Consider the following 13,497-nt stretch of genomic DNA (forward strand, 5'->3'; position numbering starts at 1 on the left):
GAGGCAGCGCTGGTGTTTTGGCTGCCACACATCATTCAACAGAACAGAGGGGGTTGCTTTTCATCTCTGATCCTCTTTGACTGATCTGCGGGGCTGCGCAACTGATATTGGTTCCCAGGTTCCCTACACTCCATTGTCCTCACTCGCTGAAGACTCAGAAGGCCTCCAGGCATCACATATGCTTCTGTTTCACAGTGACGACTTCTCCTATTTGTCTCACTTAGTGAGGGATTTGCTTTTCAATGCAGAACAGGCCTCCGCATCACGTGCATTGGTCTGACCCACTCAGTGAAGGCTCGTCCATTGTATTCACTTAGTGATGGTTTTCTCCATCTTGTCCCATTTAGTGACAAGGTCTGTGCGTCGAATTGGATGGCGGAGACATCATGCCCTGCAGACCTGGAGCAGCCAGGACCATCATCTCAGGTTCCTCCAGTGACTCTGGCCAGTCCAAGATCTCTGGCAAGAACAAGCAGCCTAGAAGGGGCAAGGTGGCAAGACAGACCAGTCATCCATACCATCCCTCATCCTCTCTAGCGTATAGGGATGCTGAACGCCGGCAATGGGCGTTCGAAAAGCAATTTGAGAAGGCCCAGCACCAGGCAGCTCAATCCACTCAGCAGCCTCCTACTCCAGCCGCGCCACCCCCTCCTCTCCCTTCTATTGGGGATCCCATGCGAGTCATTGAGGAGGAAGTGGAATCCCAAGATCTATCACCTGACATCTCCATGGTAGACCCCGGTTCTTCAGCACCTTCCTTTGTTTCTGAGGTGGCTTCTGGGGCAGTGGTGCAGCCAGATTGGGGGGGGGGGGCCTCCAGCTCCATCTTTCGTAGGACATGCACTCCCCTCTTCCAGAGCTGGGTCTAGGGATGACCAAGAGCCTGAGCTTTCTGCCCACATGCAAGCAGTCGTTGCCCATGCAATCTTTCAAGGTATTTCAGAGGGCCCTCAGAAAAAAGGTCAGGCTTCAACTAATCCAGCTCCACTCTGGCCAGGAAAGAGGCACCCAGCACTGCCCGCAGGGTACATTACCCTTCCTTGGAATCCTCAGTAGTCAGGCTTCGGCCTGGGAAGACCCGGAGCAGGAGCTGTTGGAGGATGAGGCTATCCCCACGGACTCTCCTGCTTTCTCAGGGCTCTTCAAGTCCACACTCTTCAAATCTATTCTGCATAAAGCTAAGGCCATTACCCAGGTGGGCATCAAGGCCCAGGCTACCCAAGGCTCAGCTGAGCCTCCGGTGGCTAATTCTAATGAAAGTATGTTTAAGTCTCAGGCCCCACCACAGGAGCTGGTTCCTGTCCCCAGCCTTTTCATGGATGTAATTCAGTGACAATGGGTTCATCCGGGTTCCCTTGCCATGCCCAGTGGTGGGGATAAGATGTTATATTCTGTGGAACCTGCACTGGAGGACATCTTAACTCTACCTTCGGTGGATGCTCCAATAGCAAGCCTCACCTCCAATTCCGTTCTCCCAGAAGACCTGATGGAAGTTCTTAAGGCAGAGGACAAAAAGGCGGAGAAGGCCTGCCACAAGACCCACCAAGCAGCAGCATGGGCCATTAAGGCGTCTTCCTCCGCTTTGTTCTTTAACAAGGCTTCCAGTATTTGGCTACCGGAGCCTGACGTCCATCGACTTAAAGGAGGCTTATTTACAAATCCCAATTCGGCCACAACACCGAAGGTTCTTTTAATACAGGGCTCTACCATTCAGCCTGTCATCAGAGCCCAGGACCTTCACAAAAATTCTGTCAGTAGTCGCGGCGCACCTCAGGCGCAGACCTGTAAGGCTTCAATGTTACCTGGACGACATTCTCATTCAATTGCCATCCAGGAGACAGGCCTTGCAGGACCTCCACATCACCATGGGGTCCCTCCACAGCCACAGGTTCTCCTTGAACCTGGAAAAGAGCCACCTTTCCCCGACTACCAAGCTTCTCCACCTGGGGGCAGTGATAGACACTTCCACCTGCAGGGCCTCCCTCTCCCAGGACAGCCTAGGCTCCCTTGCCCGCATGGTTCAGGGGTCGAGGCAGGTCCCAGTGCTGCTTCTCTCGCAATTGCTAGGAAATATGATTTCATGCATCTCTGTAGTTCCGTGCGCACATCTGCATTCCCGGGAGTTGCAGTGGTTACTCCTGTCCCATCAGAGATCCAACAGAAGCAACTCCACCATGAAATCCGTCTTCCTCCAGCAGTGAGAAGGTCCCTCAGATGGTGGCAATCAGCCGCTCTTCAGAAAAGTCATCTCTTCAAGAAACCAGAAAAGATTGTCATCACGACGGATGCAAGCCTTGCCAGCTCATGGGACCTTGCATGACTCAGGGCAAGTGGTCTCCAGTCGAGGCAGCTTGCAGCATCAACTTCCTAGAGCTGCGGGCAGCCAGGCTTGCCCTGTATCATTTTCAACAGGACATTCTGCATCAGCACATACTCTTGATGATGGACAATGTGGCCACCAAGGCCCACATAAATCACCAGAGCGGCACAAGGTCCAGAAAGCTCATCGCGGAGGCAGGTGGAAGGAGTGTCACATCGAATCTCTTGTTCCGATCACATCTCAGGGTGGACAACACCCAGGTGGACTGGTTGAGCAGGACCACCATAGACAATGCAGAGTGGAAACTACACCCGGTCCTGTTTCTCCAGTTGTCTCGTAGATTCGGAACGCCAACGGTCGACCTGTTTGCCACCTGCGAGAACATGCAACTCCAGCGGTTCTCCCACTTCCACTCGTCAGGGGCAGAGAAGACGGATGCTCTCCACTGCCGGTGGCCCCAGGAGCTGCTATATGCCTTCCTGCCTCTGCCCCTGTTACCACAAGTGATCTGTAAAATCATTGGGTGGTGGTACTATTGGTCGCACCTCACTGGCCTCGGAAGTCCTGGTACGCCGACCTTGTCAGCTTGTCGGTGTCCAGCCCGTGGTGAATCCCTCAGGGTCAGGTCTCCCTCAGCTAGGGGGCCATAGTTCATCCGGACCCCCAGTGGCTCCAGTTGGCCTTCTGGCACTTGAGGGGGACCTCCTGAGGAGGGACGGCCTTTCGGAGGAGGTGATACATACCATCCAGGCATCCAGGCATACTTCGATGACCAGAATTTATGATTCCACATGGTCCAGCTTCGCCAAGTGCTGTGACAATCTCCAATTAATTCAGTCACAGCACCGGTTCCCCGTGTATTGGACTTCTTCAGGAGGGCCTCGACAAGGGACTTGCTCTTAACACCCTCCGTTGCCAGGTAGCTGCCTTAGCCACCGTTTGGTCAGGGACCTCAGCCCAGCCCCTCAGCAGGAGCCCAAGGATTAGGTGTTTCCTTAAGGGCACTTCCAATTTACACCCTCTGGTGGTCCACCAATACCTGACTGACAACTATCTGTGGTCCTTCAGGCTCTCACTTCAGCTTCCTTTGAACCGCTGAGTACTGCTTCCCTTTGACACCTAACTCTCAAAACAGTTTTCCTTGTCGCAATAACATCTACGGGGCGCATATCTGAGCTGTCGGCTCTATCGGTCTGCAAGGACCTTTGTATCATCCATCTGGATAGAGTTGTCCTGCGCCTGGACTTGGCCTTCATCTGAAAGATCAACACCTGGTTCCATAGGGCGCAAGAGATCATATTACTGAACTTTTGCCTGCATCCCAGGCATCCGAACGCGTCTGGCATACGCTGGACGTGAGACGGGCTCTGCGAAGATACTTAAAATGGACAGTGGACTTCCGCAGATTGGAGGCTCTCTTCCTGTCGTTCCAGACAGGGTCCATGGGTAAGGTGTCCTCTGCTACTATTGGCAGGTGGCTGAGAGCATGCATTGTGGCTGCCTATTAGCATCAATCCAGAACTGTTCCTCAGAATGTCACCATTCATTCTATGAAGAGCGCTGCCACCACGGCGGCCTGGGCAACCCAGGCTACCATAGACAACATCTGTGGAGAGGTTATGTGGTCATCTCCGTTGCCCTTTGTCAGACACTATAAATTGGATATGTTTGCATCAGCCGAAGCATAGTTCGGCAAGTGGGTTCTCCAAGGGGTTGTTTGCATGATCAAATCCCCAGACAGACTTTCTTCCCGTCCTAGTGACATGTAACTTGGGTATGTCCCATTGCTTGGACTCTCCAAGCAGTGCACAGGAAAATGCCCATTGGCTTACCTGAAGGGTCCTTTTCTGTGCACTGTGGGAGAGTCCAACCCGCCCTGGGTTATTTCGCCCAGGGATTCGGTACCATCAGTTACCATCGGACTTTTCTCTACTCATCAGCATACCTATGACCTTCACTGGATCAAGAGATCATCACGAGGCACCAGGAGGTGTGGCCAAGGAAAAAGGTTCCTCAGTCCCAGGGCAACCAGACTAATTTAACCCACTGCTAGGACTCTCCACAGTGCACAGAAAAGGACCCTTCAGGTAAGCCAATGGTAAATCTACTACTCTCATCATTTAAAAAAAATAAAGTGCTTAAATTTAAATAAAATTTTAGGAAAATGAGGAGCCAGATTTTTGGGGAAAATATACTGCTGTTCTAAACCACCTGGAAAGTGCTGTAACGCAATATGGGGAAGTAGAGTATATAGGTTTAAGTGCTATTGCTAGTGCTACATTGTATTGGCATTCTTTATAGGGTAGCACATACAGGAAATTACAAGAACATGCAGTTTTCATCACTTGAGCCATAGTGACCCAGCGGTTAGAATGCAATACTCCAGGCTACTTCTGCTGACTGCCAGCTGCCAGCAGTCCGGCTGTCCAAATATCACTAGCTCAAGATTGACTCAGCCTTCCATCCTTCTGAAGTCTGTAAAATGAGGACCCAGCAATATGCTGATAATGTAAACTGCTTAGAGAGGGCTGTAAAGCACTGTGAAGCAGTATATGTCTAAGTCTGTAATGGCGAACATATGACATGCGTGCTACAGATGGCACACAAAGCTCTCTCTGTGAGCACGCGTGCCATCACCAACTGCTCTTCCGGATTTCATCACGTGCATGCATACCAGCCAGCTGGTCTCTTCCGGGTTCCGGCGCACACATGCGCACTGGCCAGCTGGTCTTCGAAGACCAGGCGCACCAGAAACCCAGAAGAGAGCAGCTGGCCACCACACGCATACACACCAGCCAGCTGTTCTCTTCTGAGTTCCAGTGCTCTGGCGCGTGGCACTCTAGTTTCAGCACTGGGTGCCAAAAAGGTTAGCCATCACTGGTGCTATTGCTATTGATTCCAGAACAATAGAACTAGTAACATTTCAGTTTTTCAAATAAGACCAACAGCTAATGAATGCATTAGGCATTGGATTTAAATATTCTGGGAGTATGCCACTGATTTTGGCAGTTTTGAAAATAATCAGATATCCTTTTCAGCAGTCACAGAAACATTTTCTGTTGCTACAGTAACATTGTAAACTTAAACATAACAGAACTAGAAATGTGCAGTGTAATGTCAGATGGTTAATTATGTCAATGTAGTGGGCAGAATCCTCACATCTCTTTAGGTGCCAAGACTTAACCTGATGATTATCTCATAAAGTTATTACGCTTTTTCATCTAGTTCCAAAACTATCCTTTGCCTTGATAACTTTTGTCGCAATGGTATCTAATAGCCTAATATAAAGGCAAAGCGTAATCGCTAGGTTCTATTTGTAGAAATAGAATTGGAAATAAATTATAATAATATGCAAATCAACCTGTTGAAACAAGAGTTTGGAAACTTTTTCTTCTGTTTTTTATTTTAATTCATGTAATTCGAATGTGCCCAATTAAATGGTTAATTGATACATAATTCAGCAACTCCTTCTGGCCCCAGATACTATGCTACAATATTACACAATGGCATAAAATCCCCCTGTGGGTTGGCAAAATCTTACAGCAAATTCACATCGAAATTTTATAACAACTCAGAGCAAGAGTACTGAACATTCCATATGGATTTGATATTTTTAGAGATCAATATTATGTATCAACATTCTCATTACTGTTCCATAACATGCTAAGTCAAAAATGGATTACATTGTTGTTTACAGTTAATATAAGCAGTTAGGTGTTATGGCTTGTTTTGCTTATACTACAGTCTAGATTAGTATTACACACTACTTAATTCAGTCCATTTGTGATGTATTGGGCACGATATGAGTGAAAATCACAATTTGTCCAGAGCTTAAAAAAAAAAGGCGTATCATGGTTTTCTTTTGCCTTTGTATTTGAGACAAAAAAGTTAAAATTTCAAGTTTTACTTTGTAATAAACTAGAGAGAGAGAGACTTCAAATTTACTTTTATTGGAATATCTTCAAAGAACTTTACTTTTAAGTTATCCAGGAAGTACATAAAATACCATTCTGGGTTAAGTTTGACACTGTAAGCATTGTTGTAGAAACTAGTGTTCAGTGAGATTTCAATAAATTAAAATATAAAAATGAATTCTTAATTTGGGTGAAGTGAATCTTCTGTTATATTAGATAAGGGGCAACTTGCAGGATTCTGTTCTAGATTTTCAATACACCAACAAAGAGGAGAAGGAAAATTTCCTCTGATATAAATCTTTGTGATTTTGCCACCTTTGTCCATGGAAAAAGATTCAGCAATATATATATTCCCCCTTAGCTAGAGATGCTAAATTTAACTTGCTTAAGTTGCTGTAAAATAAATTATTTGTATTTATCTACACATAAAGAGAGCAGATTTGGGGGCTGTATTGTGTTGGGTCAAGTTAATTTTTGTATCATTACTGCAGTGACAAAACAGTTGAACAAAAACTAACTAATACTTTGTCTGAAGTGAAATTGAAGTCTTAGATTTTTCAGCATAAAACCAGTCATCAGGAGTGATTTTGGAATCTCTCAATACTAGGCATGGAATATATTGCTGTCTTAACCCTGATCTTAAGTCAGATTTGGGGGTACCTAATAATATTGTTTTATTGTTTCTTGGTGTGTTACAAATACTAAAGTGAAAAAAGGCACTTTTGTAATGTTACACAGATCAAGAGCTGACAAATTAGCTGTGAATTATAAGACTAGGTAAAGAACAGTAGCATCCTCTGCTGGTTGTCCAAAGTATGATTGGGCCCTGTCCTGTATCGTTTAGTATTGGGTTGTGGTTTTTTTTTTTGGACCATTTGATTTCCAGGTCAAAAAAAGGGGGGGGGAGTCCATTGCCTTTAATCAGATTTAAAAGATTATAATATGTATAAAGTTGTGGCTTCAAAGTTCTGTATCCAAAGGTAACGGTAAAAAATACTCAGTTTTTCATAAAGTTGAAAAACTGTAAAATGGAAATAAATTCATGATAAATTTCTTTCTTTTCTTTTCACTAAGCCTCAGAAGAAGAAAGTGGGAAACCTTTCCAATGTCCAATCTGCGGCTTGGTTATAAAAAGGAAGAGCTACTGGAAACGGCACATGGTGATCCATACAGGCTTAAAAAGTCATCAGTGTCCTTTGTGTCCATTTCGTTGTGCACGAAAAGACAATTTGAAGTCACATATGAAGGTAAGGCTGATAAACTCTGGCATTTAAGAAATCTAAAATTGTTGTTGGGAATTTTAAAGAAACTCTAAATGAAAAGCAGTATATTTTTTATAATGTAATTGTTATAAATTCATTTTATCCACCAGAAGAATTGAGAGATACTGGGTTTTTCACTTCGTTGGATTTGTTCAAGCAGAGGGTAGATAGGTGCTTCTCAAGACTGTTCTAATGTGAATTTTTACATTGAGCAAAGAAGTTGACTTGGTATCTAAATTGCTTTTCCAACTCTATGATTTTATAATCTAACTACTACTATCTTTGAAAAAAATACTTGTTAATTTTGAGCAATCATCAAATAAAATGGATATGTATGTGTGTTTATGGGCTCAGGTATATTTTAAACATCCTAGGAAATACTTGGTTTTGGATATAACTTGGGAATCAAGTTATATCCAATTAAACAGCGTTTAATTTGATGATTTTTATTCAGTGACTCTTGGACAAATGTTCATGTAGCCAAATATTCATCATTAAATTCTTATATATAGAAGGACAACTTTGAGCTCTGTATGCTGACCTTCTCTGTTAAAATCATTGAGATCCTCAAATAAGATGTACAGTACATTATAAATAAATAAAAATCAGGGCAGGAAGGGAGATGATAAATCAGTAAGTGGTAACTAGCCAGATGCTCTATATATGTATCTTAGATGATAAGTCCCATAATCTCTTATCAATGACTTTATCAATTGAATCTTATGAGAATTGTAATACAGAATGTCAGTTTACTGAATATACATATCTTCTACTGAGTCTCTTTCTTGCAGTCCTTATAAGATTCTATCTATATAATTCATTTGCAGATCTCTATGATCTTAACAAGGGATTTGTATTTATTTGAGAGATATGCTATTATCCCTGTTGTTATTATTACTGAATTAGGTTCACCAACACCAGGACCGGGGAGAGACATTTCAGTGCCAGCTGTGTCCATTTACTTCCTCTCGCCATTTCAGTCTGAAACTCCACATGCGTTGCCACCAACATTTTCTGAGGACAGAAGCCAAAGTGAAGGAAGAGATTCCAGAAATGGATGTCAAGGTCTCACCACTACTGAGTGACAACTCCAGAATGGGTCAGGAGGTAGATGGAGGAACAGACCATGTAGGGACTACTGCTGCCTCTAGATCTCCTGATGCACTTGGGCAGGTGGGAACTACCATCCCACCTCTGCTAGTCAAAGAAGAACCCAAAGATGACAGCAGTGCCCCCAGCCCCTCTTTAGCCCTCAATGTTGTTGACAGAATTGCCAACAATACAAAGCTAAAAGATTCTATTGACTTTATGACCAATACAGCATCAGCACTTTTCAGTCAGGATATATCAGTCAAGATGGCTTCAGATTTTCTTATGAAGCTTTCAGGTAAAGATAAACCAAACTTTTTTCTCTTTGGGTTTGGGCCATTTTCTTATGCTTTTTTTAATACCATGAAAATAATAGCCTCTTCAAGATATTAAAATATATTTCCAGGCATCTTAAATCCAACCTGTGGTCTGGGGGCCTCATGCAGCTTAGACAGCTAGTAATGTGGCCACACAAAATTTTAACATTATTATATGATTTTATAATATAAAACTATATTATGTATTTTATATGAAGCCCAAAAAGGTTACTCTTCATTCAATGTGACCCAGGTAAGCCAAAATGTTGGACACACATACCTTAAATGTTGTTTTCTCTCAAAATAATGCATTTAAATGCATAATGAAACTATGCATTATGCATACATAATTATTTTCATGATTGCCTTTGGATGCCACCAGCACTAGGAGAAAGTTTCTTAGGAGTATAGTTTGTTGTTTGCCAAATCAGTCTCTATGACTGATCCTATCAACTAACATATAACTATTTTGGTAATTGTTAGTTGTGCACTGTGGTGGACACTTTGTACCCAAAAGGTTCTCTACACTGTGGGTTGTATTTAAAAGCATTTTTTTTAAAAAGAAATTTGTAGCAAAATTATACCTCTAAAGTCAAGGCACCATGATATCTTGGCTTTTGAAAAGGGGGATAACTTAGAACAGCATAAAACAAAAGTTCCTACTAATAGGAAACTACTTTACCCTGCAGTTCCAAAAGAAACTGCAACATTTTTGTTGCACTGGCTCCTCTGCATTGAAAGTTGAACTAATTCACTTCTGAAACTAGTTGAGTAAGCTTTAATTGACTTTTATCTACTTCTAATTTTTACATGTAAAAGGGTATATCACAATGGGAGCATAGACTTGTCCAGTTTGAAGCCACTCTAAAAAAAACCTATTTCCTAATCTCCCAATTAATCTGGTTGCAGAAATTACTGAGGTTATGCTGTACAGTAGTACAATTTCAACTGGGTTCAGACAATGTCTAATCATGCTGGCTACTTAGACTCAGGCTGCTCTGTAATACTGCTTTGGAAACAAAACAGTGGATAGATTTTGAATCTGAGCACTTTTTAAAACAAATAGTTTTATTCTTGATTGCTGTAACAACACAGCAGCACTTATACTAATGATCTTAGGTGAATCCTGAAGCTACAGCCAGAAAGATCATTGACACATGTCAGGGTATCGCCGATGGCATACAGCATATCTGTTATTAGAACACTGTTAGGTGCATACATTGTTTCTTGACATATTCAAAACTTTTACTTGACATTTATGTTACTTTAAAAAAAAAAGCTATAATGTTCTCTGTGCCCCCACGGTCAGGGTTTTTCTTACTATTCCCTCGCTCAACATTTACTAAAGAAAGAAAAAATAAAAATCTGGCAGCTACTTTACTGTGATTTAAGGCCGAAGAATTTTCAGAAGCTGCTATAGAGAAAAGATGTTTGGCAAGTGTGATCTGTAGCTCTTCAGCCTTTTGGAGACTGACAGTGCCCTTTTCAGTGGACATTAATTGATCACCTATGTGTGTTGCATTTCAGTAAAATGCGAGTGCTAAATGAACTGGAGGATCAGCAGAATGTATACCATCCTTTCCTTGGTAATTCCTCACTGATATTTTATATCTATTAATTCACTTTAAAATGCAGTTTTCTGTCCTGAGGATGAGAAACGTTTCTCAGGGAGCTGCAGTATGGGATATCTTCCCCTATCTTTCCTAATTGCAGAATAAAGTGATGGTTATAAGAAGTATTTTCCTGACTCTTCTTACCACCATCAGGGAAGAAAAATTGCAATGCTTACCAGCAGTGAAAGAAAAAAAATGGACATTTCGGGGTGGCTTAAGGAAATGTTTGATCCGCAGTATCTAAGCTCTTCTACTTCTATGGGCTACTGCTAAACATAAGTAACTGTCTATCGTGGACCTCACCCCATTCCTAAGAGGTCCGTAAAGGGGGTGTGCATAAGCACACCAGCGTGCCTACCGTCCCTGTCCTACTGTCCCCATTTATTTGTACTCACTTCCTTTGTTCATGTCCATGTTTATACTTATACTTGTTATCTTGTACATGTTTGACAAACCAAATAAATAAACTGCAGTCTTCAGCTCCTTCACTGTTTACAGCCTTTTCCCATTTGCTTGACTGAAGGGACCAATGTTTTCTTCCTTGTCTTGTTAAGATTGTTCTGTTCTGTATTTATAATATGATCATTTAAAATGCTTGGGTGGTTTAAAGCACGTCAAAAATACAATGAAAACAGAAAATATATAATAGAAACAACTAGCAAAATGAAACTGCTTAAACTGATTTACAGGATGTAAGAACTTGCAAAACTATTTGCCTGACATTTGAAAAATGACATCTGAGTAGGTGCTTTGCTAACCTTTGTAGTGAAAGCATTCCTCAGCATTCTGGGAAGGCCCTTTCCCCAGTAACTGCCAAGTACACAAGGTAGTGGTGATCACATAGGAAGTTGGTTGAGTCTTTCAATATGTTATTAATCCTTTTACTCCGGAGTGGAATAAATATAGTAGGGAAAGAAAACCAAGAATAAAAGAAACTGAATGAATGCAATTCTGAAAAACATGAAAATGATGGAATTAATGAAATATTCTTTTCTAGCTTTTTTGAGGTACAATCTTATAAAATGCCTGCAAAGAGTAAATTCCAAAGTGAAATATACTTAGAGCAAAACTATTATAAATATATATTAGAGACAGCTAGAAACATGCTGATAGTTTCCTCTGTTAAAACATACTGATTTGAAAGAAAGAGAAATGATTTCTCTTAAGATGTTGATCTTTTTTAAAGGCCGGCTTATGTATACCTATAATTACTTTTTACCTTCTTTGTTATACTAAACCAATATTTTAGATTATATTGTGTTAAGTTCATGTCATAAATATATATTATATTAGGTTGTGCCTTATATGAATGAAATAAACACTACAGCTGAAATAGACGCAAACCTAAGTTTTGTAGGTCGAGAGAAAAAGAGGGACCAAAAACTGAATATATCTTCTCTTTTGATGCCTGTTTTTTTTTTAATTCAGAAATTGATAAGCAGTTCTGTAGTGTTTAGCAAACAGAAATGCTAAGGACCCAGATGAGATCTTTCATGCAAAAAGGACCAAAGCATTTATTTTATTGTGTCTTTAACAAAAAGGTCCTCAAACTTGAACTTGTGTGCAGTATTACCTAGCAACATGTTATAAAGTTACTGAAGGAGTGAGATACATCTTAGATGAAAATCTAAACTAGGTAGATGTGTCAATGTCACACAAGGGATCGATGTTATGTTAAGGAAGAAATTAAAACCATTGATCAGAACAATGTGTATCTAAAATAACTTATGGAATTATGCATTGAACCAACATGGCAATACTTAAGCAGATCCGTTCCATAAAACAAATGTTTTATTTAGTGGACTTGAGAGATTTACTAGCAATGTTTTAAAGGAAACATTTCCATTTATTATAAAATGGACAAACAAAAATATGAGTTAGGAGAAAGACTCTTGAGGATATTTCTCTGTCAGCTTTTTGCGGAAAAGTACTTGCTTTGGCCCAGATCAGTGCACTGCAGGCTGCTCTGCAAATGAGCAAAAGGGCAAGGGCAATGAAAGAAATGAAAAAGAAAAAAAAATGCCTGGGCCAAGTCAGATTGGGACAGTCTATTTAGACTGCCCTGAAGGCATTGCTTGAGGAATCCACAGATGGGTCATTGATAGTTCTTGTCCCAAAGGATGCATATGTTTTGTGAGTAATTGGGACTCTGAAGGCAATTTCAGGCACAGCCATCCTGTAAGGTTCATAATTTTATAAAACACCAGATGTTGAAATACTTCTTTTTTTCTTCTATAAATGTCTATTAAATCTATATTCAAGTATTGGAAGCTGAAAATCATCAATCTGTTATCTCCGTGCTATAGGTATGGTAATAAAAGTAACTTGATTGAGCTTGAGTGCTGATATTGAAGATTCTTGTGAGCTGGACACCTCTCTTTTAATTTATGAAATAAAGATGTGTTGAATGAGATGGTCGTAAATGCCTTTTAAAGTATTTCAGCTACAACCTCTAAGATATATTTATTGCTATCAATCAGCACCAAGTGTTACTTTTGTTCTGCTGGACAAAAGAATAGAAAGGCTTTTTATTATTTTTGTAAGAATGTCAAGAATGGATGATAAGAAAAATTGGCAAATTATTGCAGTGTGCGATCTTTGTGTAGGAATAACCTGTATGGAGCTCTATTTTATTTTATTTATATGGATTTATAGTGGTTAGTATTAGGGATCTTCAGTCACAAAAGTTCAAAACACTCGGACAAAAAACTAATACGCATATGTATATACACACAGACATACATACTCACTCATTCCTTTTTTATGAACCTGTAGCCCCTGTTCAGGGTCATAAATTCTAAATTGGATGAATTTCATGGTAATGAACCATTATCCGGTTCTAGAGTAGCTTTTTCTAACCTCTGTATATATTAGAGAATTGCCTTAGATTCAGATCATTGTTTGGAAAGAAAGGACTACACAGGGAGTCTTTGACTTATAACCATTTGTTTAGCAACTGTTCAAAGTTTCCACAGAACTGAA

At 41.2% G+C, this 13,497-nt stretch overlaps 1 protein-coding gene across 1 annotated transcript in view; it reads left to right on the top strand.

Annotated features, from left to right (window-relative positions):
- ZNF827 (zinc finger protein 827) overlaps nt 1-13,497 on the top strand; it is a 154,510-nt gene that overhangs the window by 58,827 nt on the left and 82,186 nt on the right. Inside the window, 2 exon segments of the mRNA XM_032224027.1 lie at nt 7,309-7,481; nt 8,403-8,883. Of these exon segments, the coding sequence (XP_032079918.1) occupies nt 7,309-7,481; nt 8,403-8,883 (654 nt within the window).

The sequence above is a fragment of the Thamnophis elegans genome, chromosome 9, assembly GCF_009769535.1.
Source record: "Thamnophis elegans isolate rThaEle1 chromosome 9, rThaEle1.pri, whole genome shotgun sequence".
In the NCBI taxonomy this organism is placed as follows: Eukaryota; Metazoa; Chordata; class Lepidosauria; order Squamata; family Colubridae; genus Thamnophis; species Thamnophis elegans.